The sequence below is a fragment of the Aedes albopictus genome, chromosome 3 (genome assembly GCF_035046485.1).
Source record: "Aedes albopictus strain Foshan chromosome 3, AalbF5, whole genome shotgun sequence".
NCBI lineage: Eukaryota > Metazoa > Arthropoda > Insecta > Diptera > Culicidae > Aedes > Aedes albopictus.
In genome coordinates this window covers 2,802,346-2,826,359 of record NC_085138.1, presented here as the reverse complement: position 1 = coordinate 2,826,359, position 24,014 = coordinate 2,802,346, and the positions used below count along the sequence as shown (strand labels likewise).

At 41.9% G+C, this 24,014-nt stretch overlaps 1 protein-coding gene across 1 annotated transcript in view; it reads left to right on the top strand.

Annotated features, from left to right (window-relative positions):
- The window catches only part of LOC109411239 (mucin-5AC-like), a 59,024-nt gene extending 36,751 nt beyond the window's left edge, over positions 1-22,273 (top strand). The window contains exons 2-3 of the mRNA XM_062860078.1: positions 15,532-15,864; positions 19,554-22,273. Of these exons, the coding sequence (XP_062716062.1) occupies positions 15,536-15,864; positions 19,554-21,657 (2,433 nt within the window). The 5' untranslated portion in view covers positions 15,532-15,535 and the 3' untranslated portion in view covers positions 21,658-22,273. The remainder of the gene's footprint in view (positions 1-15,531; positions 15,865-19,553) is intronic.
- Positions 22,274-24,014: the final 1,741 nt, after the last annotated feature.

Here is a 24,014-nt window from a genome sequence, read left to right as displayed (position 1 = left end):
TTGTAGAAAAATAGTTTTTTGCACCGAAACCGTTGATGTTCAACTAGTGAATTTTGCCTTCTTTTAAACATAGGCTGTTCTTCTTAGTTGGTAAGACTAGATTTGGACATTAATTGTTGATTGCGGTAAAACAATAAGGCAATATTAATATTGTAGAAGTATCAGCTAATTATTGGGAAACCGAACAAATTTAAGAAACCGTTCCGATTCCTGTTCCATAATCACTGAATTGCGGTTCGTGATCATCATTTCGCCATACCACTTATAGCTAGTTACATCGAAGTCTCGCGCTTAGTATCATACATGCGTGTCTGCAATGATCGATTTCCCTTCATCGATTTGCTCAATAACTCGGTGAATCATTTCCAGCTGTTTTCGTTGTTCTACCTTAGTCGTCCTTTATCGAAACAAACCAAGAGATTGTCCTAGCAGTGAACATATTGAATTATTGTAAAATATTGAAACTGACGACATTTTTTATGTTTATGGACTGAAATATATCCACCAAATTCTCTCAATCACACCTTTAGTTTCAATTAATTCAGAGAAAATGGAGAAAATTTCTATTTGCTCAAAAGTACCATTTGTCAAAATGTACCAATCCCCAGAATTCAATATTTAATATTAAATTCTGGGGATTGGTACATTCTGGCAAATGGTACTTTCGGGCAAATAGTATTCTGGCAAATGGTACATTCTGGCAAATGGTTTTCTGGCGTTTGTCATTCTGGCGAATGGTTTTCTGGCGAACGGTTTTCTGGCAAATATCGCACAATCGCTACACTCATCTCTGAACTAACCACCAGAGATGTATGTGCTATCACAATTGATGTATCTGTTGGAAACCTCAACAGGAAATACGTCTATTGTTCTGTGTATTTACCGCATGATGAACCATCCCCTACGGATGCTTTCAAACAAGTCATCGCATACTGCACTTCAAAAGGCCTTCCGCTGATTGTTGGCAGTGATGCCAATGCTCACCATATCATCTGGGGCAGCTCAGACATTAACTTGAGAGGCTCCAGTTTGATGGAGTACTTAAGTAGTACAGATCTTGCATTACGTATCATGGGCAACCGCCCAACCTTCATGGTATCTGCTAGAGATGAAGTGTTAGATATAACGCTTTGCTCTAGTAGAATTAGTCACGAGCTGACCAATTGGCATGTGTCAGATGAAGAATCTTTATCTGACCATCGCTACATCTTTTTTGAACATTTAAATGTTACTTCGCAAACATTGCGTTTCAGGAATCCGCGGTCAACAAACTGGGATCTTTATACTGATTTAGTTGCAGCCAAATTTCATGGATATTCACCATCCATTGACACTCCAAGTGATTTAGATGATGCCGTTGATACTACAACGACCTTCATCATGGAAGCTTTTGAAGAAGCGTGCCCTCTACGGTCTGTGAAGATCACAAGAGGAACCCCTTGGTGGAACTCTGATCTGGCGAAACTCAGGAAACAATGTAGAAAGAGTTGGAACAGACGACGTTCGGCTGGTTCGGAGGCTTTCAGGTCGGCTCGCAAGGCCTACAGGAAAGCTCTCCGGTCTGCTGAACGATCCGGCTGGAAAAACCTTTGTACAAATGTTTCCAGCTTGAGTGAAGTCAGTCGGTTAAACAAAATCCTTGCGAAATCTAAGGATTTCCGGGTGAACGAACTTCGTTTGCCAAATGGCGATCTGACTTCCTCTGATGAGGAAGTTCTGGAATGCTTATTCAGCACACACTTCCCTGGATGTGTGAATATTACATCTTCGGATGATCCTGATGTATTTTCTTGTAGTTATGATTCTTTAGCTTCGGCTCGGAGTATTGTAACTGTAGAATCGATTGAGTGGGCTCTTAATAGCTTTGCTCCTTTCAAATCTCCTGGGGCAGATGGGATTTATCCTATTTTACTTCAGAAGGGATTTGATTATTTCAAACATGTTTTGAAAAAACTACTTGTTTGCAGTTTTGCTACAGGGTATATTCCCAAATCCTGGAGGGATATTACTGTAAAGTTTATTCCGAAAGTGGGTCGTGCGTCGTATGAAGAAGCAAAGAGTTTCAGACCTATCAGTTTGACCTCTTTTCTTCTGAAATGCTTAGAACGCATTGTGGATCATCACATCCGTGATGTTCATCTGGCCAACGTGCCTCTTCATGTGAACCAACATGCCTACCAATCTGGTAAGTCCACTGTGACTCTTTTACACAAGGTTGTTTACGATATCGAGAAAGCATTCGCTCAAAAGCAATCTTGTTTGGGTGTTTTCTTAGATATCGAGGGTGCCTTTTACAACGTGCCTTTCGATGCCATATTGGAAGCCGCACGGAGTCATGGTATATCTCCAATGATTTCCAATTGGATTCACCAAATGCTCAAAAACCGATATCTCTTCTCGACATTGCGTCTAGCAGGGATTAGGAAATTGAGTGTTTGTGGATGCCCTCAAGGGGGAGTCTTATCACCGCTTTTGTGGAATCTCGTAGCAGATACGCTATTGAGGCAACTCAATAATAGCGGTTTTCCTACTTATGGTTTTGCCGACGACTACCTAACATTGTTAGTTGGTATGTGCATCAGCACCCTTTTCGACCTGATGCAAAACGTCCTTCAGGTAGTTGAGGGTTGGTGTCGCCAATATGGCCTTTCGGTTAATCCGAGTAAAACATCTATTGTTCTTTTCACGGAAAAGCGAAACCGTAATGGTGTTCGACCTTTACGTCTCTTTGATTCTGATATCAATGTGACTGAACAGGTAAAGTACGTTGGAGTCATTCTTGATTCCAAGCTTTCCTGGACACCTCATGTTGAGTTCAGAATCAAGAAAGCTTGTATGGCCTTCGGGCAATGCCGGCGTACTTTTGGTACAACTTGGGGTCTAAAACCCAAGTATATCAAATGGATTTACACAACTGTGGTTCGGCCAATATTGGCTTATGGATGTCTTGTGTGGTGGCAAAAGGGTGAAGTGAGAACGGTCCAATCAAAATTAGGCCATCTCCAAAGGATGTGCTTAATGGCGATGTCTGGAGCGTTCTCTTCAACTCCTACGGCAGCGCTAGAAGTTCTCTTTGCCGTTGCCCCACTACACATTCATCTCAAACAAGAAGCCCTTTCTTGCACTTATTGGTTACGGGTACTCGGTCTACTAGAGGAAACTTCTGTGAACCGCACATCAACACACACCTCGTTGTTTCCACTTTTAGTGAATTGGGACAAAATTGTCCTTGCTCCAAGTGATCTTACAATTGCTTGTAATTTTCCATATAGGACATTTTCCACGAAATTCCCTTCCCGGGAAGAGTGGACGTCTGGTTATCTGGAAAGAAGTATTTCAGACGGCATCGTATGTTACACTGATGGCTCCCTTCTCGAAGGTCGAGCAGGTGCTGGTGTTTATTCTCGTGAGCTAAGGCTGTATCAGTCTTACTCACTTGGTAGACACTGCACCGTTTTTCAGGCCGAAATCTTTGCTCTTATGTGCGGAGTGCAATCAGCACTTCAGCAGCACGTAATGGGCAAAGTAATATACTTCTGTTCAGATAGCCAGGCTGCTATTAAAGCACTTGCTTCGGCCAATTCCAGGTCGAAGATAGTTATCGCTTGTCGAACTCAAATCGAGGAGCTGAATTCAGCAAACGCTGTTCACCTTGTATGGGTACCTGGTCATTCTTCCATCGCTGGAAATGAATTAGCTGATGAGTTAGCTCGCTCTGGAGCATCACATGACTTCATTGGCCCTGAGCCAGCTATTCCGATATCGAAGTGTTGGATTAAGCTTCAGATTCACACCTGGACTGTCACTCAACACAGACAATATTGGAATAGTTTTGAGTCATGTCGTCAAACCAAATTGTATAGTGCTGAGCCATCTCTACGGGTGGCGAAGTATCTAACTAATCTGTCTAAGCAGAATTGCAGCATGCTGGTCAAAGCATTGACTGGCCACTGCCGACTCAGCTATCACATGGCGAATATTCAGCAAGCTGATTCATTTGCCTGTGATAGCTGTGAATCCGATTATGGAACTTCGTATCATTTGATATGTAACTGTCCAGTTTTCGCGCAACTGCGTTTTCGAGTATTCGGTAAACACTTATTAAGTGAAACTGACTTCAGAAACCTGAATCTTCAGGATATTCTGTTGTTCTTAACCCGCTGTGATAAAGAGCTATAGGCTCTCTTTCGCTTTATGCGTTATTACAGTGCCCTTTTCAGGGAGTAGTGTGCGGTAGTTCGGCAGCAGCAAAGTTTCGCGCGCTCGCTTCGCTAGATTTTTGCGATTTTCTTTCCCCTTCTCTCTGCGGGGCTCCGACGACGGGACACCAAGCAGTCAGTAGTGTGCGGTAGTTCGGCAGCAGCAAAGTTTCGCGCGCTCGCTTTGCTAGATTTTTGCGATTTTCTTTCCCCTTCTCTCTGCGGGGCTCCGACGACGGGACACCAAGCAGTCAGTAGTGTGCGGTAGTTCGGCAGCAGCAAAGCATCGCGCGCTCGCTTTGCTAGATTTTTGCGAGAGTGAGTTTTTGGAGGCAAAGTGTACAGGCCGCGTTTTCATTCGGTCGTCGTCGTCGTCGTCTATTTGACTGCTCATCTTCGTACGGGGCGATTTATGATACGATAAATGCAACAAACAACATTTTTTGCGATTTTAGTCAACAGACATTGAAATGTTCGTCACGTCAAGTGTCGGCCCAAGTTCCAAAGCCACGTTGATTCAAATCACTTTATTTTCTCTTTCGTTAATTTTCGCACTTCGAAAACTATCTGAATGGTTCGTCATCTTCGATGTCGGCATGTGTTTTGTTTTAGTCCAAATGAAAATAAGTGGTTTGATATTAATAGGGTTGCATGAATCACTCCACTTACCAAAGTGAACTCATATCATGCGCCCTTTCCCCTCCCCACTAACAAAAAGTCCTTCCCATGACAGACGTGGAGACGCAGAGGTGATCTCGGTCTTTAGTAAGCAACGCACGTCATAATAACATTCCTTTCCTTCCTCGATGACCGTAAGGACGTGGCCGGCGCCGATATTGACCTAATAAAGTTTGGAATTCTCGAAGATGCACATTGAGGACGGTAAGCTACTCCCAAGCTCCGTCTGTTGGTTCCTTGTGCAACTTCGACTGTTCTGGTCAATCACGGAGTAGCAACTACGAATAGTACGGTCATCTATAAAAAAAAAAAAAAAAAAAAAATTACAGTGCCCTTTTCAGGGCGCTGTTCGAACCCATTGTGGTACGCTTGTGCGTTAGTACCCTCTTCCAGGGTATTTTTCCTATTTCCCTACCTGTCCCTATCTCCATCCAAATCCTTTTTCCTTCCTTTTCCCTCAGGTAGATGATGAAATAGGCTGTTATTTTGGCGATGGCACAAATGTCCCAAATGGAGGATAACGTGCCTCTGGAGCCGGCCTTCTGATACCTGATACCTGATCCTAATGATGCAGGAAAACAATTGGATCAATCAAGATAATGAACTTGAGCTTGATGCTTGATTTTGATTCGTAAACACATGCCAGCAAATGGAGAAACCGAGATGCTGCTGCTGCTGCTGCCAAAGCGTGGAGCAACATCCCCTGATTAGGAGAAATTTTAGGGTGAAATTCGAAACAACTGATGCAATTTCCAAACTCTTCCAAGTGGGTCACAATCACTGAATTTCACCCCGTAGGTCAGCCGAAGGTACCGATACCTACTTTCCAATTGAACCTGCGCCACGCCACCATTACTGGGTCAAGAACTGGCCAGTCATCATCTGGTCCATATTTTTAGTCTTTGACCCGCGACACAGCCCCCCAATTGGTATTAATCACTAAACATGCAAATCACGATGAAGCAAAATAGGCGTTAATGGGTCGTGAAATCCTATTTTCTAATTATCCATGGAGCCGACGGCTTTGAAGTTCCTCTTTCAACATGGCTTCGCGTGAACTGGATTGATGCTTCTCCCCAGGTCCAGGCCTGTTCGCGATAAATTTGGATACCAATTATGAGCTAAACGTTGGAATGTTTGACCCCATCAGAACATAATGGCATAATGAGTTTCAATGTTGTTAACAAAACAAATATTTTATTAGTTTTCATGTAATTTTGCTATTGTCATATTCACTTGGCTTTTGCAATTTGGAGTCTTTCTCCTGTAGATAAGTGTATGGTTTGTTATATTTATTGTTGTATTATGAATATAAAAATATCAAAATAATCTATCATCGTTCAAAACACCGGAAAAACATCATATCGTATAACATTAAAAAGTATCATGTTTCTAAAAATAATAATCCCAACAGCATTATGACCAGATTTGTCTGTGCACAGGCTTTCGGCGACGATTGAGGGGCGTGACAGTGAAAAATCGATTAAAATTATTGGTGAGACGAGCTGAGCAAAACAGGTTTCATCCATTCGTTCGCGGTTCGACAAAAAATGCGGAAGGTTTGCGTTTGTTTAATGCGCTCACTTTTAAATGTTTGTTTACTTTCGTTAATCGAAAGTCGTTCTTTGCACAAAAAAAGAAATTGACGGTCGACGATCAATCAATATTTTTATGCGGAATCTATCGTAACCTAGCCGAAAACAAAAAAAAAATAAACGTCTTAGTGATTATCTTCCGTAGATAATTCCATCCAAGAAGCCCATTCATTTAAGCGCAAGAAATAATAAAGCTAACTGTACCTCATATCGTAGCCGATACTATGAAGCAGGCTGGAAGAGTTGCTAAAACGCTAGTGGCCTACTTCGAAGGCTCCTTTTGTTTAGCGTGCCGCGCTTCATTGAACGATGGTATGCGGTGCTAGTTGTAGGTCTATTACACATACCATGCCGATAAGTCACAACTCGACACCATCCACAGACAATGGGGTTTCCCACCAGGAATGGGTTGTTTATTTCCACTCTTTCCACTATATCTAGATTCTAGAAGCTGATCTTCGAAGAAAGCTGTAGCTTCGTGCTTACCAGATGGCATGGCATGGCATGCTTACAGCAACAACGGAATGATGTTTCTCGGTTTACTCGTTGAGCACAGCTTGAAATCAAATGGCCTAAATATTCGAACCTGATTGGGTTCGACCGACGTGGCTTATCTGGAATCTGGATCAGGCTGATAAATATGAATCAGTCATGATTTTGGTGTAATCATTCATCAATAATTATAGCAAAGAAGTTGAACTGATCTTACCTTGATGGCACCCATGCCTAGTATTGAGCACCTTCTTCATCGGTCTTGGGAGATATTCCTCCAGTTGTCCTGAACGTTAAAGGTTCCAACAAGTTGTTACTATGGACCCATATAGCCGATGCGGTAATCGCACAGGTATTCATCATGGTCATGCTGAGGGTGATAGGTTTGATTCTCGGTCGGTCTAAGATTTTTTTTGTAATGAAAATATCCTTGACTTCCTTGGGCATAGAATATCCTCGTGCCTGCCACACGATATACACATGCAAAATGGTCATTGGAAGAGGAAGCTTAAACTGTGGAAAAGCTTATAGAACACTAAGCTGATGTGTAGGATTTGTTCCAGTTGGGACTAAGGAATTTCGCCAGATATTCCTTCGGAGATAACTGTTGAAACTCCTTCTCGGGTTACGATGTACGGATTTTTTTTGAGTTCTTGGATTTTTTCCCACAGTTTCTTCGGAAACTTATTCAGGTTTTTCGAAAATTCCGACCTCAGCTCGTCTAGAAACTGGTTTCAAAATTCGTGCGGGATTTTTTTCATTAGTCCCTTCTGCAATTATACAGATGATTCCTTTCAAAGATAATCCAGAAATTTCATTCGAAGTTCCAAGGTGTATTATTTTCGGAGCTTATTTTGAAGTCTTTCTGGGTTTCCCACAAGAATGTCTACCAGAGTTCCTTTTCCGGAAATTCTTTTCTGGAGCTCAATCAAAACCTCAAACAATTTCTACTAAAATTCCTTCCGACAATTTTTCGGAGATCGTTCGCAAATTCATTACAGAATTCCTCCAAAAAATCTTTCCAAAGATCTGATTTAAATAGTCATGATCCAAACATGCGATCCCTATGAAATTCCTTCGAGTTTTGCCGGGACTGTCTTCCAAAGTTACTCCAGAATTCATTCCCGAAGTTTTAGCGAAAATTTTGTATGGCCCTCTGAGGTGTTCCTGTCAAATTTCTTCATAACACTCTTTCAGATGCTTCTCCAGGAATGCCATTTAATGCTCCACCGGAAATTCTCACCTGGAAATTCCTCTCAAACTTCCTCCGGGAATCCTGTCTTCCGGAATTCCAGTGGTAATTCGTTCCAGTATTTTTATAGACGGTCGTCTGAGGCTATGCAATTTTCTCCCGGAGTTCTTTTTCCGGAGATTCTTTCCGAAAAACTTTATCTGAGTTCCTCCGGAAGTTCCTTCTAAAGATATCTTGGAGTTTCTTTCCAGAGTACCTCTGGTAACTCAAGTTCTTCCAAGTTCGCGTAAACTTCTTCCATGATATCTTATTGAAGTTCTACCAGCTGTTTCTTTATAGGGTTTCTCCAAAAAATTTCTTTCAGCGATTCTCATAGAATTCACTAAGAATTAACCAGGGAACATCCGCTGGGAGTTAATGGTCGGGAAATCCTGTCTTCCAAACCTCTTTCAATAAATATTTCCGTAGTTCCAGTAGAAACTCCTTCCGGAGTTTTTATGGAAAACTTTCTGAGGTTCCAGCGAGAGTTCCAGAGTTTTTCTAGTAATTCCTGAATTTCATTAGGTGATTGCCCGGGAAATCTTTTGGATTGACTAACTTTGGAAATGTACCGAGTGATCATCCGATTTTTTTTTAGTTGCCTCTATGGGAATCCCTTCCGGTGACCCTCACAAAATTTCTTCCGGAGTTTTTCAAGAAAGTTTTCTGCTTTACGGAAACTCCCAACATAGTTGATTCTAGAATTCCTTTGAATACTTTTTCCGAACAATCTTTGGGAATGTCGTGAAGCAATCCTTCAGAAATTAATTCCAAAGTTTTCCGGAAATTTATCCCAGAATTTCTATTCGGAGCTCAATCGGAAACTCCTCCTCTGGGGTTCCTCCGGGAATATTTGCTAGTGCTTCTCAAAGATTTCCTTCCAGAGTTCTTTCAAGCATTTATTCCGGAATTCCTCCAGGAATTTCTACCGGTGTTTTTCCGGGGTTCATCCAGCAACCCCTATTGGAGTTTCTCCGTCATTCGTTTTGAAGTTTCTATAAAAATTCCTTCCGAAGTTCTTTCGAGAGTTCGTTTCGGAACTCCTTCAAGAACCCATTCCGGTGTTCCTGAGAATGTCCTTCTGGGGTTCCTCTGGGAATCTCCTCTAGAGTTTATCCGTGAATTCTTGAATGTTTCTGTAAGAATTCGTTCCGAAACTCCTTCAGGGATTTCTTTCCGGGTTCCACTGGAAATATAAGTAAATCTTCAGTGGAGTTCCGGAGTTTATCCTCCGGAAGCTCTTTTCGGTATTGGTTGATGGTTTTGAAAATTTATTGAATTTATGCGCTATATCAGTATTTGGGATTCTTTAAAACCAACCGGTAGGTAATAAGCCAACGTTTCGAATGTTCATTCATTCGCCCTTAGGGCAAAACCAAACAGTTATTTCTATGTCAAGTTGTTTTGAAACAAGGATTTGAGAATGGCTGCCAAAATTACAACAGGTTTCACCCACGTACATCGAAACACTTTATTCCAAAGTAACTTGAAGACCAATATCGCATCAAAAAGTTCCTCAACAAAGCTCTTTTTTGGTAGCTTATCCGGGCTGTTCCGCAGAGAATTCCTTCAGGTGTTTCTATTTTCTAGAATTAGTCAGGAAATTATTTCCGGATTTGTTCCAGGAATTAAAAGTTCTTTGAATTGATAGATTCGTTACTGACATCCATGTAAGGCTTTCTCCAGGGAGTAGTTAAAGAAGTCGTTCAAAATATCACTAATTTTACAAAAAATAAGCAATTTTCATGCGAATATTTTTTTTTGTAAAATTATAGTGATATTTTTTTTTAGAATTCATGGCGAATGTTATTAAAATATTTTCAATAAATTTTAGATAAGATGCTGTTGAGAACTATCCTTCGTTTTTTTTTTTGAATTACAAGCAAACTTATAGAAAACTCAAAAGGAACTCTTGGAGAAATCTCATGGGGACCCCCCAGAAAAATCTGTGATGGAATTTCTAAAAGAAACAAGACGGATTTTCTGGAGAAATCACAGATGGAACTTTTCGATAGAAGGCCCGGAGGGTCGAGTCACATATACCAATCGACTCAACTCGACGAATTAAGGTGATGTCTGTGTGTGTGTGTATGTGTGTGTGTGTGTGTGTATGTGTGTGCGTGTGTGTGTATGTGTGTATGTGTGTGTACAAAAAACTCACATCACTTTTTGACAGTAAACCTCAACCGATTTCAATGACCGACGGTTCATTCGACGCGGCATACAGTCCCATTGTTTCCTATTGAAAATGATTCGGATCGGTAAAGCCGTTCCGGAGTTAGGGCCATTTAGGTGTTCCGGATCGGTAGCTCTGGGAGGGGCCAGACATGAAAATGCAACAAACCCATGCATGCGACATATCAAACCACGGCATTTTCGATCATCTGATAAATGGAAAGCAGGAAAATAGTCTCAGACCATATCTGAACCGGTAGTGTTCCGGAACCGGTTCCGGATGTCCCGCCGGAAGTGGCCAAATATACAAGAGAACCAAACCCATGCATGCGACACATCAAACAGCGGCATTTCCGATAACCTGATGAACGGTTAGTAGGAAAACAGTATAAGACCATATATGAACTGATAAAGTTCCGGAACCGGTTCTGGGTATCCCGCCGGAAGTGGCCAAATATAAAATTGAACATAACTCATTCATGCGACACATCAAACAGCGGCATTTTCGGTAACCTGATGAACAGTTAGCAGGAAAATAGTATCAGATCATATCTGAACCGGTAGTGTTCCGAAACCGGTTCCAGATATCCCGCCAGAAGTAGCCAAATATAAAAGAGAACCAAACCCACGCATGCGATACATCAATCCGTGGCATTTTTGATAACCTGATGAACGGTAAGCAGGAAAATAGTCTCAGACCATATCAGAACCGGTAGTGTTCCGGAACCGGTTCCGGATGTCCCGCCGGAAGTGGCCAAATATAAAAGAGAATCAAACCCATGCATACGACACATCAAACAGCGGCATTTTCGATAACGTGATGCACGGTTAGCATGAAAACAGTATCAGATCATATACGAACTGGTAGTGTTCCGGAACCGGTTCTGGGTGTTCCGCCGGAAGTGCCCAAACATAAAATTGAACATAACTCATTCATGCGACACAACAAACAGCGGCATTTTCGATAACCTGATGAACGGTTAGCAGGAAAACAGTATGAGACCATATCTAAACCGGTAATGTTCCGGAACCGGTTCCGGGGGGTCCCAAAGGAGTGATAGAGGATCATCAATAGTGAAAAAAAATGTGTACGCATATGGTCAAATCTCAACCGTTACATAGTAATTGAACTTGAATTGAAAAAATCATGTAATTTTAGGTGTCCTGAACCTGACATATACGAGCGTTTTCAAAGACACATATTTTGAGGTCAAAACATGTAAATTTACGTCTCCTAGGACTTATATTTTCTTAGCGTCTAGCAATCTCTAGAACCGATCTGATAAATAAAACATATAAAAGTATAATATTAACATGCCTGGATTCCAACTCAGGATCTGCTGATTGTGAGCCACATCTCTTGGAAGGTGGCAGATGAATGTGATACTGATTCTACGTTTCTGGTGAAGTGGATTTATTGACATCTAACGCAACCAACCAGGACTTACATGATGTGCGTGAAATTGAGTCCAATTTGTGATTCAGTCTTGAAAATGTTTACGTTCATTGATGTTTCTGTCTCGAGCAAATTTCATAAATTTTAAGTGTGTATCAAAAACAGATCTTTCAATCTATTGGTTCAGTTAACCCTCGAGCAGTCGCGTCTTTGACTACCAGCAACGAGGCCACGCTCACGCTATGTATCAAAAGCGTGCATTTTTCATGCTGCGTGTACTCAATACACGACGCGACCGCTCCCGGGTTAAATAACTTAGTTTTCTACAGCATTTAAGCTCGAAAATATTGTTTTGCCTTTCTCGTACACCGAAGTGTACTGAAAGGCTATATGTTCAGTATATGGCCAAATGGCGTCTCAAAATTCAAGATGGCGGCATGAACTTCAAGATGGCAGCTGTTTATTGGAGGTTTACGCTCTATAACCGTTCAATAGTAAGAAATCAAAGCTCGTTTTTCTCAGAGATGGCGCCACCACATTAAAAGTAAAATCATTTTTCTTGTATGGACAAATCGCTGGCTTTCACTTGTTCCGCATCGCAGCGATTTGTGCCTTGGGGCAAAAAGTTGCAAATTAGAAACAAAATCATCATCCCTACGCGTTTCTTCTGGATTCATTGCAGTAACAGAGAATTGATTACATCACCATACAAATTTCAAGTTGTTTACTTCTTTTTTCCTGACTGGCATTTTCCACCCGTGTTGCGCGTGATGTTTTGAGTGGATAGGTGCCAGGCGGCGCCGCTGTATATGTGAAAAACACGTGGAACACTAGCGCCATCTACGATTCCGTAGCGGAACTATCCCTCATGATTTACACTGTTATCATGTTTACCGCATTTATCAGAAAAGCGCCTCTATCGGCACTTTAGCAAAAAGGCCGCTGCTTGCTTACTATTTGGGTATATTTGGTATGGGAAAGACAACCGGAGTTCAAAAATAGCTACCAGAATATCCAAGAAGGCGTCTCAACATTCAAAATGGCGGCTGATGGAGTTTTGGGCTCTAAAACTATTAAATATGGGTGTATCTGATATGGAGAAGATGTCTGGAGTCCAGAAATAGCGACCAGAGTTTCCAAGCTGCTGGACGTAAATCCTAAATGGCGGCTCAAAAATCAAGATTGCGGCTGTTTTTTAAGAGTTCAAGGTTCAAAAATCAAAAACCAGATAAATTATATGATCTCTGATGCCATGAAATGGATTTCTGTTAAACGTATGAAAGTGCGATATTCATCAACATGTCACTTGAGTTGTGTTGAAATGTGTTTTCGAAGGCACGAGAAAGGCACCATCACCGCAAGGTGGATTAATTAGGGTTTTTTTTTGTGTTAAATGTGCTATTTTAACTTGTAAATATTTCCCTAGGATTAATGCACATTTATAGGGCTCTGACAGAATAGAGGCCCGCAATCCTATTTCGAATGCCAACATTCAAGCCATTTCGGGCCATGATTAAGTACTAGAGATGTAAACCTTTCCCTGGTACAGACTTCAAGTTAAAGAACTCTAATGATGAAGCCCGAATCGAGATGCCCCCTTAGGATTAAAAATTCCTAGACCAAACTCATGCTATGAAAGCAACTAATGCTACGAACTAAAGGCAACCTGCCAGAGAAAATACGATTACAGGATTAACTGATGGACCAACAACATTAGTGAAACCTCGTCATCCTGTCATCGGAAATTGTTATTCAATAGGGTAACAGGGCAAAATATATGTTCTGTGTTGTATATGTCCATATGTATTGTCCTAGTTTATTACGCATTTGAAAGGTTCCACTACATTATGGTATATTTTAATATGCATTTGTAGTGCTCTATTATTTTTTTGTAATAGTCTTAGATTTAATTTCTTGCAAAACCTTAGGTGGATCTCCTGGAGAAATTCCAGGTGGAATTCCCGGGCGAATTCCATGTGAAATAGGAATCCCAAATGAAACATCCTGAGAAAAATCCCAGGTGGAACTATTAGCGAAATCACATCCTAAAGAAATCAGAAGTGGAACTCCTGGAGAAATCCCAGATGGAATTCCTGTAGAAATTCATTGTAAAACACTTCAAGCAATTTCAAATAGAACTCTGGGTGGAATCATGTATGGAACTCCTGGAAACATCCTAGATGGAACATCCCTGTACAGCAGTCAAAAATGTTCCCGCTCATGTAGTGCCCTAGTGGACAAAAGAGGTATAGAATAGAATTGGCGAAATAAAGAAAGACAAAGCTCCTCAGGAAATCGCACGTGTAAATCCTACAGGAATCTCAGATACAATCCCTTAAGACATCCCTGGTAAAACTCCCGGTGGATTTCCAGGTGGAACTACTAGATAAGTTGTAGGGTAAATCCTAGATGGAATTCGCGGTTAAATTTTCGGTTGAACTGCTTTCAAGATGTTTCTCTTTCAAATTGATGAGTTAACTTAGAGAAAAAATATAATAATCCTTACGAGATTTACAAATGGACCTTCTGGAGGAATTCCAGATGGAGCTCCCGCAGAAATCCCTTGTGAAACTCCAAGTGGAACTACTGGAGAAATCTCATGTGGAACTCCGGGAGGAATTTCTGGTTGAGCCCGAGATGGAAATCCTGAAGAAACCCCGGATAAAACTCTAACAGAAATCTCTGTTAGAACTAATACCAGTTTTAATCTTTTCAAATTAAAAAAAAAAATCTGGTGAATTGATTCATTAAGCTTTCTCGTTTGAGAAATTCGACTGAAATCTCATGTAACGTAACAGTATCACGATTTTTCAACTCTTCGAGGGCCTTCTCAATCTTATCTGTTGGTAGTTACCCTGATTGACCATAATTAATTAAAATAAAAGCATAGAATTGTGACAGCTCGCCACGTTGGGGACATGGATGGGAGTGACGTTGCTAAGAAAGTTGATGGCACTCCATGGATGATATGGAGTATAAAAAAAGAACATCTTCAACAACCCAGCTGTTTCTTCCCATTTCCTTCCGCAGAAATCAAATACATTTCTATAATTGCATGCACTCTAGATAAACGCCTAGAGAAAGGTATGTGCCCAGAATTCTGTCAGCAGTACTCTAATAGTCCCCTGAAGATCTGGCAGGCCATTACTGGCTTTTTCCAACCGTTCAAGGCCCATCACGCACATCAATGAACGTCATCACGGTTTTCACCGTAATTTTCTTAATTCGATTTGAATTTAATCACACTTTCACAATAACCCTTTAAAGTATTGACAGTTTAATCACAGTTTAAGCCAATCCAAAGAGATATGGAACTAACATAAAGCCATAACTACATTATTTGTTGATTGTAGAGATTGTATACCGTGAGATTCGTTCACTTCTGGAGAGATGCTGAAGTTTCAAAATTGCCAAAGTTACATTGTTATACATCGAAATTTCAACATATTCTCTTGATAGACGCAAATTAAATTTTTTTATTGATTGGTTTCAATTGAATAACTGGTGGTTTCTTAAAGTTTCAGCTCAGGTTGATTGTATTATTTGCGTTCACCTATTTTGATCGCCAAAATTTGGCATGCCGTAATACTATGCAAAATTTGATTTCTAATTTTGGGATATTTACGTCAATTATCTTACATGCACAAACCGCAAACTTATTATCCATCCCGAAAGAGAAACAATCACCTCGCCCATCTCATCAAATCATCGAATGATTACTAATGAGTCTCTTGATCGTTCGTTTCCCTTAATTTCAAATTCCAGCGCGATGAAGCACAAATCCATATTGCTACTGTGCCTGCTGGTGGGCCCCGCACTGGCCAGGCCGAATATGGAACCCATCTACTACCGTTCCAATAGCAATCCGCTGGAGGTGACGGAGGAGCTGATTCCGACGACGAACGCACTACCATTGGTCGCGTCCGGTGGTGAGTCAGATCATCAGACATCGACCGGTGCTAGTAGTGGCGGCAACAGTAACAGCAATCCAGCGACCCAGGCGACACCAACGGTGGCTCCCGGAACTACTCTGAGTGCAGTTTCCACAACGACGACAAGCCCAGCTCCATCCACGCTGGCCCAGGATCACATTAGCAGGTATACCAAATATTCAGACGATGTTCTTTCTAGCGAAAGCATTATCAAAGACTTTATCATTAAAAACTTGGCAAACTTCCAACAAGACAAAGTAGGCGTAAGTAATTTTGCACCAATTTCCTCCCTTACCGAAGAACCGAACACATGGCGATCAGTTTCATTGGCGCCGTTGATGGAGACGAGTCCCAACTGGGATCCACCAGATTTCCAGTACATGAACATTCGGAAGAAACCGGTGATCCACAAAATTATTACCAAGTGGTCAGATACGACTCAGGATGCCTTCAATGTGGACTTTAATGGACAGCATGGAGTCGTTACTCCGATCCATTTGTTGAACAATTTTGGAACTACCAGTGGATTCTACACATTTCCGACTTCGACGCCAGGCCCTGTCATCATAGTCCAAGCTAAACCGGTCTTTACTCCGGAAGTTGTTGAAGATCAAATGGAATTTTCAGATGACGAGTACAGACCTGAACCGTTACGAGATGAATTTCCGTTAGATAACGTTTATCAGAATCAGGAGGATCCCGTTGATGATGTTTACCCTGAACCTCCAAAGAAGAAGAAAAAGAAGAAGAATAAGAACAAAAAGAAGAAGCCAGAGAAGCAGCAAACGGATCCGGATCCGGACCGACCAGATGCGAACTACTGGAATGATGTCGAGCAGATTGAGCCTACAGGATGGCAACAGCAGGCTGATCCGTATGGAGATGAAGCTCCAAAAGATCCCTACGATGATCAGGGTGCTCTCAAAGGCGAAGAAGTCGTAGACAATGAAGAGCAACCTTGTAATGGAATTCGGATAACGGTTAACGGGAAAGAAGCTTGTAATGATATCGAGATTTCCATCAACGAACCGCAGCGTGACGAGATCACCAAATATGGAACTCCATTAGCTCCGGCGGCAGCAGCTGCAGCTCCAGTAGCAGCCGCTGCCATAGCTGGTTCTTCGCTATCCGCTGATCCCCCAGCTGCAGCCGGGGCTTCCTTGGCAAGTGACGCTGCATTGTTTGCTGCTCCAGCTGAACCCCTATCAGCCGTTCCCATATTACCTCCATTGGTTCCACCAGCTCCGTTGGCATCTTTCTTGTCCACTCCAATTGGGAATCTGATGAGTAATATCATGCCTCCCACGCGCGTTGGAACGGGCTCTGGAACTTCTTCCGGTGGTGGCCCTAATAAGAACAAGAAGCCTCATGATTCTGGTGACAGTGGGATCAGCTCCATCATCCCGGACACATCGCACGCTCTGATGGGCATGATGGCTGCAATGTCTGCGATGACGCCAATGAATATCATCATCATGACAATGGCAGCACTGCCCGTTATTGCTATGGTGGTGGCCAGTGTGGGCGTCGGCATGTACATGTACTCGAAACTAACGCCACCCATCAAAAATTTCAGCACGATAGTGGTCAAGAAACCACTTCCTGTTGCACCGATCCATCGGGTTCACCGGTGGCAGCGGCCAGTGTCGATACCAACCCGATCAGGGATGTTCGATTTCGGAAACTTCTGGACGCAGCTTGGATTCGCGGACGATCGGAGAAGTATGAAAAAAGTTAAAAGAATACCTAATCCATACCGAGGTTATGAAAAGACGAAAGGGCGGTGAACGAGCGCTAATCGCAGTAAGCTTCGACGCACGTGTCGTTTCTATGGAAGATTGGCGGCGCGATGCGTACGCGTTCCGGTAAGGGAAGGAAAGCTTTCGCCAAAAATACAAACAAAAATCACTTTAAGTGCCAATTGACAATTACGCAAAAAAATGACACAAAACAGACAGGAAATGACTACTAGACGTAGAGCACAAACGCTTTTTTAATAGCGCGCATTTCACTTTCCGTCAGTGCTGAACTAATAGAAAAAAAAACGACCGGCGGAAACATGATGAAAACAAAGCATAATAATTAGAGGAAAATGCGAACTCAAATTGACGACCAAGAAAAAACAAACCTTATCAAGTAGATAGTGAAATAGTAGTATTAGTAGTTGTAGCATTGGTAGAATCAGTAGAGTATCCAATAAGTGGAACAATTAACCCCGAAAAAGTAGCTAACACAAGTGTCAGTTGGCCTTCGCATTTTCCCACTCCGTCGACGGAACCAAACGAGGATATCGCTCAGACCGTACTTATCACACCGATCAGCCCCACTCGAATCAAATTGGAGGCGGGGTGGATGCGCTGATAAGTCTCTTATTGTATCATCTTGTGCATGCGTATAATTAACTCGCTCACCTTTCATTTTCTTCCATTATTGTTGTTTGACCACTTGGAAAATCACTCCGAAAACAAATCCATACAAAACATATGTACAACACAACATACTTCCATACATACATCACTTACCACACCGTTCGATAGACCTAGAGGCTAACATTTTGTCAGGTTGCATCAGTTTCTCATTATGGACCATCCGAATGAATCATCCATTTCCCTATGAACTGAACAAATTCAACAACGAAAAAAAAAAATCATCAATTTGTGAACACAATGAAACCACATTATAAGGAAGGAGATAAAAGGCCATTAAAAGAAAAGCAAGCCGTGAGATCTGGCACCGTTTGTTGAGGAGAAATTTTCCCATCCAAGCAGCCCAACGCTTGCAACAATATTAATTCAATTTCGCCGTTTGAGGGCCGCTTACCGCCACGGCTCGCAGTGCGCCCAGTAATCGTACACCTTCCTAATAATTGTTGCGAGATTGCGCGAATGTTACACTTTTTACCTCACCGTGGTGCCTTAATTTGCAATTTGTTGAGAATTACCGGAAGATCGACTGACTGACTGACTTCGAATCGCGTTGAGGTGTGTAGGTTATTCCCATCATAAAGAGGCTAAAATGGGAAAAAATCACTTCCGAGGACAGTGACAGACTGAATGGTTTAGCGTGAAAGTAGGTTGTTTTTTTTTGTGGTAGGTGCCGCCTACTGTTCTTGTAGGTGAACTGAAGATAGGGATCGTGGATTTTATCAACCAGTCATCAAGCATACATACTCGCAAACTATAGTGCTCTCTTCTCTATCCATAATATCATATGTAGCATGTAGAATCGTAGCAGGCTCATCGAAGTAACCATAATTCATTGGATTTCATTTTTCGATCACAACTAGGTTACTGTGATGCGTGCATTGTAAAAGTGTCTCCTATCTATCGTAGTGTAGCGATAAATGTCATTAGAGTAGATCATAATAACAATGCTGTTCGAAAGCCTGGAATTAGTATTATTAGTGTTAATACCTCGAGTAGCATTAGATTGTAAACTCATTTTAACAAATCAACATTCACCGAGAGAGTGGAATACCAGTATCCATAAACAACTAACATTTTCACCAATAAAACATACTTTCTGAATGTGCTTAGAAAAACAAATCAGCGTTTTAATCTTGCTTCTATCAGTCAACTGCATGTATGCTTAATTCTGTCTTTAACTCCTTTTGGTCTAAAGCCTGTATCTGCAGTAATCTGGACACGGAAAATACGACGTATCCAGAGTATTGCTGATTCAAGCTTCATAAGATCTGTGCAATATAGCTTCGATCTGTTCTCTGAGATCTCTGTCGCATGAAGGTGACTTATTGATGTGCCTCCTACTGCATGCGTTTGCGCTGGAATAAATAATCTTCGGAGATCGCTGAATTGATACGGAATCAAGAATTGCATCATGTTTGTTTCATTGCAGCCCTCTGTTCAGACGCCCGGAAAATCCACTGAAGACGAAGATCGGAACCTCGGGATACGTGGTATCTACCAGTACAAAAATCTTGACCAGTGCAGGATTGCATCACTCGTCAAAGGGAACCGTAGGAGAAGCCAAGGCTAACGATCAGATTGTCACATATGATAACTTTGCCAGTCATGCTGGAGTTGCCGAACCGTTGTCCGAGGAGGAATATCACAAGGAACTCAGCAAGGCGAACGACAGAGTACGCATTAGGCTTCAACCGACGACCACTACCCCTAAGGAGGGACTTTCTACTTGGGTCCTTCTCAGTGAAAGTAACTCACCGACGTCCACGGAATCGAAAAAGGAAATTGTCACTACGACCAGGCCACCCACCACTACGACAAGACGACCAGCTACGACTATCGCGAGGAAACCATCGACTACAGCTCGACGACGACCAACCACTAGTACACGGGCGACCACTGTGTCTGAAGAGAAGAAAGAGAAAGTCAACAAATTCATGACTCGAATTAAGGTAACTGATGGACCGAAACCTAAATTGGAGGACAGTTCTCCCAAGCCGGAGATTATCGTCAAGAAAACGAAGAAACCTTTCACACCAACGAGTGCAAAGACTACCACTACAACGACAACAACAGCAGCACCGACTACGACAACTACTGAACTGACTGTAACTGAGTCTGCCTTTGGGCCTACAACATCTTACGACAATGCAGATGACAACGCTGTGGAGACATCTACCTTCCTTATCTTGGAGCCGAAGGATGCTCAATTTGATTTGCCTGAAGATCGCTCACCAGCTAAAGTTGCGAAGAAGAAAGTTACTCGTAAGCCAACTACGCCTGCAACTGCTACCAAAAAGAAGCCAGTCACCAAGAAGAAGAAGCCCGAAGAGAAAGAAGCCCTTCGACCAAGCGAGAAGAAACCGCCAGCTAAGAGCAAACCAATTTCAACGCAGATCATGAACTATCTGTCCCGTGAAGTCGTTCCCACCGTCGGAGTAGGCCTGGTCGGATTGGTAATCACAGCAGGCCTGGCATCGTACTTCCTCGGTAGTCCACTAACAGCGGCGCTGCGACGATCTGACGAAACCAATCGAAAAGACGACATCTACTATTCCAACTACGAAGACTACGCTACCTCAGACGGCCAAAACGAAGAAGAGGTTTTCGGAAAACTGATCGCTGGAATGCCTGATCGCTCATACTATCGAAACACTCTACGACGCCGAGTAAGTCAGCCTGCCCGAACTGGCCATCAATACGGAAACTACCACGTACAGAGCTATTCCGTTAACAAGTATCCGCACATCAACTACCGCAATCAACCGCGTCCAGCCTACGCGGGAACTCCAGAAATGTACACCAATTACAACAATCGGCAAGTGCAGGCCAAGTCTCATAACGAGTTCTACTACAACACTCCACCCAGCTTCTACACAAAATCCAGCTCCCCGGTCTACGTCGCTCCAGAGAGTACAACCCTTTCAACAACCACTACCACAACCACTCACATGCCGTTGACAAGTGCTTCGTCCGCTTCCGACGAAATGACAGACTCCGAGCAAGACCAAGAGTTGCTACCAAACCCAGCGGCTTACACTGCCGAGCACAGTCCGGAACATCACGCTCAGTACGTAGTGGGAAGCGTTTACCACCAGGATAACAGCATGATCGATATCATCACTTCGGCTCCGGTTCCGGAACATGGACCTCGCCGCCGAAAGCGTGACATCGCCAGCGCAGAAAACGAAATCGATAACGAGATCGATAACGAAATCTCCGGGAGCGGTGACAAAAAGCCGGAAGCCATGACAACCAGCACTGGCGCTCCAGCAACAGTGACGACGAGCGCAGTAGGCATTGACACGTTCGATCCAACGACCGAGGGCGAAAAGGGAGACGCGAATCCTCCTGTCCCAGCAGGCGAGCGCCCAATCAGTTGGTCCGAGCTGATCCGTAACACCGTTGAGATGAAGCTGGTCGTCGGTATCAACCTGCTGCAGGACGTGACCAGCATGTTTCAAAGATATCTGAGCGGAGTTCAGCACCGCGTCGAAGAGCACTTCAATCACACCAGCAGCGTGGTGCAGCAGTGATCGAATCTCTTTGAACCCATCTGATCGATTTTTAGTTTATGCTATTTAAGACTCACCCAGTACACTCTTCGTTATTGAGAGAGATTGATTCTTTGTCAGAAAAGCGTTCAACTTGCGGGTACGAGCTCGAGGATTGAATTCTCGTCTATCAGAGTGCGAACTCATCGTCATCATAAAGAAAACCCCATTGAGAAACATTCCCTTTGTTTATAATCATTACTGTCTTCATTCATTTGACTGAACGATCAAACCAAAATCTAACCAAAAACAAAAAAAAAATCTTAGAGTTTGGCTAATGAGAATTTTCTCCTGATCTCGTATCGAATCCGATTCGAATCGAAGCAGGCACCAGCGAGTTGAACTGCGTGTCGAGCCTTCAGGCCAAGCCTACTACTGCCTGCGTTGCGCTGACCTCGTGACCCAGCACCGGTTTGCTGTGTGTGGGGGAGGTGCGGGAGCTGTAGGGCTGCCGAAGGCTTATTTTTAAGACGGACTTTCACAAATTTGCACCAATTTTTTTTTATAAACTCCCCAGTAATCGACCACCGTTCCCAGTGAAAGAGGAAAAGAAAGAAAGCACACAGTTGAAATAAAGTAAAACAAACGTTAAGCAAAACGATGGTGTTGTGAATTTTATTTATTTATTTTTGTTTCGACATCGTTGTACATAACTTTTAAGAAGTACGGTTTATTTAATTCTTATCTATAAGCGATGCTACATGGAAATGTGTTTTCTTTTTTGTCTGTGGAAATAAATTATTAAATATTTATTTAAATAAAGTGGTGGAACTTTTAATACAATATAAATTAAATAAATTAACGTAGTGGGCGCAGTTTTTTTTCTTTTGTGGAGATTTATAATAATCAGTCCAAAACACGCGGGGAATCTTAAAAGCTATCTTGAAAAAATACACGAAAGATCTACAGTAGGCTGTTGGTTTCGTTTCGTGTATGAGTGTATGATAAATTCACAAAGCTTAGGTACTCAGCAACAATGCAATGTTATCGTTACATATCCGAAATTCCTTTTGAAAATTCAATCATTCAAGTCGTGATTAGTGGTGAACAATTTGTGTTTTGATGTGACTAAGTTTTTTGGAGAGCTGTAGTCCGTTCAAAACCGTTATTCGATAGAAATTTACCAGCCGAATTTGTTGGCACAACTTAATTACTGTAAAACGTTTTCCTTGATAGTGTATCTGTTGGTAATGGCACCCAGAAATATGTCTGTATTTTTGGTGGGTACATAAAAACTGGAATACGCATTGATATCGGTATACTTTTTAAATCGGATGAGTATGCACGACTTGTTTTGTTACGAGCATTTTTATTTGTCGTGACTTCCTAAGTAGAACAGTGCCATGCTTCTCAGCATAGTGTTCTATGAGCACTCCCTGTGATAACTTTCTTTGCCAATTTTCCAAGCAATTTTCTAATTTGAGGAATTCATACATATATCACGTAGAGGAACGACAATAAGCTATGCCTAAGGAAATTCAGGAAATTTCCGTAACAAAAAAATCACGGAAGAAGAAAAATTTGAACCTAGACACTTTCAACATGTTCTTGTTAGCACAGCTAGCATTTTAAAAAAAGGTGCCACAACAGGTATTAATCGTTATTATGCCCTGTAATGCGAAACATTTTTATATGAAGTTGCTCCACCAAGATCTATAAATATGAAAATATGAGAAATGCCCTTTATCAAGCTACCAAAATCTGCTTACAATCGCTGCTTGTGTATCTATTGTTTTGAATTTACAACATGAGATTGTATTCATTGAACTCTTTAAACGCCTAAAACTCTAATAATTCGGCTTAAAAATCAAACATTATGACATTATGGGCGAAACAAATTACTGGGATTCTCATTAATGTTTGGACTACTGTGATAATTTGAAAATTTATCGAATTATCATTACCCAGCGACATTTCAAACTAATCAAACTTATTCCGTTTACTTGTTATGCATCTGACGGCCTTGCGAAGTCGCGTGCGAAATTTTACTGTTGAACTAATGAATTCGGGCCGTGTCTAAATGGGTACAAATGTCGCAATATCGCCATTCAATCTATTTTTTTTCGCTGCTGGCAGGGATTGAAAAATACAAATTGTTCTACACATTATTGTAGTAAGAATCGGTATCTCGTCCCGATAAGGAGAGTGAACCTTTTGACCTTTTGAATTTTCATACTTTTTCTTTGTTTCAAACCCAAAAATTAAGATCTTTATTATCTAACACAAACCCAGAATGAGAATCAGATAAATGATTAAGGGTAAGTTTACACGAGTTCAAAGGGGCCATTCAGTAATCACGTAGACTTCTTGGGGTGAGGTGGTTTTTTTTGGCCAAAATC